The 6,000-nt window shown below is 32.6% G+C and overlaps 2 protein-coding genes across 2 annotated transcripts; one reads left to right on the top strand and one right to left on the bottom strand.

The window, feature by feature from the left end:
* Window positions 1-246: 246 nt before the first annotated feature.
* Window positions 247-618, top strand: LOAG_03073 (hypothetical protein; the record flags this gene model as incomplete). Its single annotated transcript, XM_003138610.2, has 2 exons — window positions 247-295; window positions 422-618. 2 exons carry the CDS (start codon window positions 247-249, stop codon window positions 616-618), a joined length of 246 nt encoding a protein of 81 aa, XP_003138658.2.
* Window positions 619-2,166: 1,548 nt separating this feature from the next.
* On the bottom strand, window positions 2,167-5,906 carry LOAG_03072 (hypothetical protein; the record flags this gene model as incomplete). The annotated part of the gene is made up of 9 exons (XM_020446205.1): window positions 2,167-2,284; window positions 2,580-2,627; window positions 2,731-2,949; window positions 3,348-3,460; window positions 3,666-3,740; window positions 4,203-4,383; window positions 4,670-4,813; window positions 5,349-5,561; window positions 5,821-5,906. The coding sequence occupies 9 exons, from the start codon at window positions 5,904-5,906 to the stop codon at window positions 2,167-2,169; spliced, it is 1,197 nt and encodes a 398-aa protein (XP_020303423.1).
* Window positions 5,907-6,000: the final 94 nt, after the last annotated feature.

The following is a 6,000-nucleotide window of genomic DNA, read 5'->3' as shown; positions in this document are numbered from 1 at the left end:
GAAAGTTGAAGAAATCAACAAAATGTGATTATCTTTTGTTTTATTCCGGTATCTGACATTCGCGGGGATTTTCCAGGAAGAAGAGGAAGGATGACCCCCCACTTATCATCATTAATGTGTACCACTTTCCATTTGTATTCGTCAAGAACAACTATTTAATGATAAAAAAATTGTTAGTTTGCGGAGTTGATTCTTCAACGAGCGGTTCCCATTTATCAGTGTGGCATCCTGCTCTATAGTTATCCAATGTTTTATCAGTGTTTAGGATTGCTACTCGTGGTGTCCATTAGTGCAGGTAAGTCCTGCCACTTTCATTGTCACGATAATCTTTAATAAGACCATCTTCAACAATCCGTAAAAACTGAGCTTTCATTTAAATCCTTTTTTTATCAAGTTTATAATAATATAGGTTCTTTTTCAGTACCACTGCCTGAAGAAGTGGATTATAGTGGAGAAATTCCGAACTGTCGTGATGGTGGAAAACCTCTGCTAGCCGCAGATATTGGAGTTCATACATGTGACAAAAATTGTCCGGAAGGATTTCGATGTGAATATAAAACAACGGATGATACTACAAGGAAAGGTGTAGTGAATATTTCTTATACTGAAAGCTATTGAATCACATGTCCGAAACCATTGGAGTCTCCTCCTCTTATTGCATTTCTCGTTGCGGCATAGTTGTGATCTGGACTTGGTAAGCATCAGCTTTTCGAAAGAGACCCAGATTTCAAGCAGTTTAACGATTTATCTTATTTTAATTTATCTACTGCTTTAATCAATCTAATCTACCTACTGTCTTAATCACTGGTCACTTTAATATACCTTCAAATTTAATAGAAGCATTTTCAGCTTCTATTAGATAATTTGATTGATTTTTCACAATTTCGATTTCTGATTTTCTGCAAATTCGAACGATATTAAATTTTCTGAATTTCCGGGCTAATTGAATTTTCTCAGCTAAAAAATTATTTGAAGTAGTGAAGTCGGCATCAATTGAAACAGATCTGTTTGTTATGCACTCTTCCCGGTAGGCCTCATTGACTTAATTTGCAGGCATATGTTGTCCGAACTTAAATGAATTGGAGAAAATTTACAGTGAAAATGAGAATTTGGACAGGACTGTCAAAAAGTTGAATATCTAGAAACATGGATTTCTACTGACAGTGATGTTGTTGTGTATATAAAGTATTGTGGCTTTAACTTGCTACCAATTGTTACTTTTGCAATGATAACTTTATGATCAATAAAAGAATTCTGGTATAATGATCACTGAACTGGAAATCTCTATAGAAATCGGCTTTAATGCTGCTATTCAATTTCTTTTTTTCTTTTTTTTTGTTGAACATCGGACAAACCAATACCTGGTTAGTGATATTTCTTTGCGTGTATACGATAATCCCACCTGCTGAACAAATCCGTTTTAACTGTTATTTGCTCTCTTGCTGTAGATTTTATTAAAATACCACGTGAATGAATTTTATGGTAACACTTTGTTCACGAAGATAGTATTCGGTCCTTTCAGCGCACTGCTGCCGCATTTAAGATTCCTTTACCTGGATTCGTTCTCAGTCATTCATCATCTTTACATGTGATCGCAATCATTTGAGGGTTGGTCAAGTGGAAGCTTGGTTGATGGGCCTACAAAATCCAACCGAATTTGATTAAAAGACCCGTCAAACTGAGTTGTGATGAGTCGAGTTAATCAATTTTTAGAGTAAACTATTTTAAAACCATTAATGTGAAAAGGCACCATGACACCATATATTATATTAGATAATACATATAGAATAATTCTTTCCTCCTCCTTGCAAGAATATCATAACTGATTACTTTTTCATTAAAATTTTTTTATGTTTCTGGTAATCTGAAATAGCCAATAATGGATGATACTCGTTGTTTCTTCCACCTTGAATTATATCTTGAATCATGTAACCGACTGTCTACGAAAACATAAAAAGCATGTTGCTGATTATCAGTCCAGCATGTTGCTGATTATCAGTCCAGTTGCTGTTTCGGAAAAGTCTGATATAAGTCTGAATATTATTAGTTTGGGTAATCCCAAACTTCTCCCTATCAGAAATAATAAACTTCATGTCACTTCAAGTTTTATATTTCAAGACTTTTTCAAAATAATTTGATATATATGGGCATATTTAACTGAATTGCTTACTTCAGGATTTTCGCTTCATAATTACTGCTACTACTGACGGTACGCTTTACTTGTTTCTGCATGAAACGCATTTCTGATGGAAGCATTCTTGACGTTTTCCTTCTGATAAACTCGCTGGAATTTTACTACTTTTTAATAATTTTCAACTGCTTTTTTGAATTCATTATGTAAACATATCTTTCAGTGCTCTTAATTTCCGAATTTTCTTTAAGAAATATGGAAAAAGAATAATTTTTATTTTATTTAATATGGCGAATTTAAAAAAAAATTAAACCGTTAATTGCTAAACTTGTAACGCTAACCATCTGAATCATACCTGTTGCTTGCAATTCTAATTTATTATTTTTGTAAAAATGGACTCACAAGTATAGCTTTTAAGAAAGTAAGTGTGAAAGTGAATGTAACAGACCTGAAAAGGTGTTTAGGTAGCACGACTGTCCAAAATGTGTCTCTGTATCTGAAGCAGTTAAAGCTATTTGAAAGACAGTAATTAGACAATTTACGAGAGACTTCATGTTCAATAATCAAGCAAAAAATATTTTTACATACTCATAACCAACCTAGAAGACATTAAGCAGTAAAGGACGAAGGTAATGGATGAATTAAGCAATGAGAGAAGATCGAGGATATCGCCGAGATTGAAGTAAATATATATATGTACATGAGTGGTGTAAATAGCATTCATGATGGCAATGATCCCTTGTGGCATCTCGGCGATCAAAAATACCAGTACTATGGCAAGCAATAAGACTGACGTCCGATCTGACTTGATGACATCTCTGGAATTCTCACATTTTCATTCGAATAATTTATGACATTTGTATCAAATATTTGTTCAAAAATCAGTTTGTAACAAAGTTTTTCTAATCTGTTAATCGTAAATTGCATTTGTACCAAAACTAGCAAGCAATGCAAACAATAGTTTTTAAATTAAATTTATTAATTTCTTCTGCCTCTCAATTTTGGCATATCAGATTAGCACATAATTTGCTTTTTTAGATGTATGTAAAGTATTTGCTGTTTTGAAAACATTGTCTTTAATTCTAAGACCATTTCTTGTTCAAAAAACTCACTGTTTCAAACTTTAATCATTAAAAAGATCATAGTTCTCAATATAGCCGTGTCCTACATCCTTCAGCTATTTCAAAAATTCGTCTAAAAAAAAAAGTTAAAAAACCTTCGTGTTTTTGTTGAGTTGCATTTTAACAAATGCATGCGCTTTTTAGTTGTTCGATGTAATGTTAACATAAGACTCGATGAAAAACAAAGTAATAGTATGCACGGTATAACCTGCAAAAGGCGATCAAATTCTTGAGTTAAGTTTTAATGGAATAGAATTATCAATGATCTAAAAGATATTTTCTTAGTTTTAAATCAGCTTAATTTGAATTCAATTTCTTAGACTTTTTGATCGTGTTTGATTTTTACTAATCAGTGATACAAGAATAAAAAATAATTATCATTTATAAGGGCTATTATGATATAGTGTTATTACCTTGAAAATAATTCCTGACATCCATAAATTCCATTTGAAAAAGCGACATCCATTTTCCATTGCAGATGATGATATCTACAGAAATAGTAGTAAGTGTAATGAAATTATTGACATGAATTGTTTTAGGAATAATTCGCCAACAGAAGAAACTTTCGTCATCGATAAACTATTGATATTAATAAAAATTTGTATGACACCATACTTAGCTAGGAGCTGTCACAACAAATGACAAGTGTGATTAGCAATAGGCAGTAACAATTACAACAAAAACTGCGTAGTAACAAATCAAAGTCATTTTCTTTCAATCCAGCAACAATTCGAATCAGTAACAATTTATTTCTTCTAATTAAAATATTAAGATGAATATTTAGTCAGCCTTTTACTTCATTTGATCTGATTTACATCCGTATTTTTTCATTCCTCTAATAATTGCGAACTAAATTGCTAATAATTCTCATAATTTGCTAATTGGCAGTTATGAATTTGAAGATTCTAGATGACTTTTAGATAGATAAGAAGTTTGACAATTTAACTTACATGAAAGGTGTAATATTTAGCAGTATAATTAGGGGGAAAATCATGAGCGCAGTGGGGTGCAGGATGCCAGTCACCAATTTCAACTACATCATATACTAGCAATGTTGGTATACAGAGCAGGAACACACAGAAGTATATCAGAAGACAAACTTTCCAAGCCATCTGTGGCTTCTGCCAATTGCTGTAAATACGTTTCTCATGAAAGTGAGCAAGAATTGCATTTTAACGTCCATTGAACATACTTCAAATATTTGATAATATAGTATCCTCTTGTGATTAAAACAATTTAAATTAAATTCAGCTATAAAAGTCGACATATTATCAGCGAAATGGTATTAATTGGCTTACATATCCAATTTTGCAATGCATCCCATAGTTCAGAAAATGAGAAAACATATCCATTTTTTCATTATTGGCAGCGGAATTTTTGCTACAATCGAATAGAAAACAAATATTAAAGTAATTACCTGTTGAGGATAGCATTTCTCAAAGTCATCTGTCGGATGAAAGCCATTGCAACGATTAACCAGAGAGAAGTGGTATGTAAAGTGATGCTAAGTACCATATGACAGGACAAATAGCGCATCCACAAGTAAGAATAAATAGGCATACTGCAACGAGTAACGCATATTTAGATAAATGGTAATTAAGATATGCTCTTTAAATTAGCTACTGACTAATCAAAAAAGTGAATTATAAGGGAAGCAGATGGAAAGAAAAATAAATCTTACGGGAATGACTCATATTTGAAAAAGAATTCAAGTTAATAATAGTTGTCAAGCATTTTCATATGCAGTTGCTTTGCGTCAGTGACGTCCGACTTTTCAGATGTCCATTTGTGAAATTTAAAGAATTTTTATAACTGAATGTGACAGAGGGTAAAGATCTTGCACAGAAATGAAGTCATGTAAAATGATCATATAGAGGAAGATGGAAATTTCAACTCTACTTCGGGAACTTTTATCATTTTGAAATTTTTTTAGTCATATAATAGATCGAAATGTATATCTTGAACAGAGATGTCCTTACTTTCAACAATTTGCTGGCACAAGTATAAGCATTCAAAAATAAGGATGAATAACCTAAAATGATATTACCAATTGCAAGTGAAATTGCAAGATGAGAATAACAACCAATAAAGCTAACCAAGTAGTATCTTTGAAAAGTACAAAATGGCAAATGTATATGAAATACGATGCCATGGTACCCATATCACAAATGGCAACCATTGTTAGTACACAGTTGACTGCAGAGCATCTCATATTTGGCCTGGTTAGTACCAATACGTGTATCAGGTTTGTTCCAATACTGAACGTACATATTACTATGCAGATGAAGCCGTGTATTGGTGAATAAGCTCTGGAATCAAGAAACTATATATCCCAATAATCGGTTAGACTTTTCAAACGTGAGATAAATGATCAGTAGTGGAAGGTAATTACCGTATCCGCTCTAATCATTTCTAGTTGTGCATGTGGCATCATTTACAAAGTGACTTCTTCCTTAGAAAGCAAGCCTTAATAAGCAATGCCATAGATACCTGATGGTTTCTGTAGCAAAATGTGATTGATTGCCGTTCAAATTTGGTCATCAATTGATATGACACATATAGACAAACCTTTGAAAGGCTTCTAAAGCAGCCAGGAGTAGTCGCGTCGTATTATTTGACAAATCGAATAAAGGCGTATCATTTACGCATAACATTCTCTGACGTCATAAATATTCTTTCTTCTTCTAAAAATTGATCTAATCAGTTTTACTTGACCGTAAAATAAAAGTGCATATTGAAAATGCTTGA

The sequence above is a fragment of the Loa loa genome (assembly GCF_000183805.2).
Source record: "Loa loa unplaced genomic scaffold supercont3.1, whole genome shotgun sequence".
Taxonomy (NCBI): domain Eukaryota; kingdom Metazoa; phylum Nematoda; class Chromadorea; order Rhabditida; family Onchocercidae; genus Loa; species Loa loa.
The sequence above is the reverse complement of the archived record's forward strand: the minus strand, read 5'-3'. Positions and strand labels throughout refer to the sequence as shown.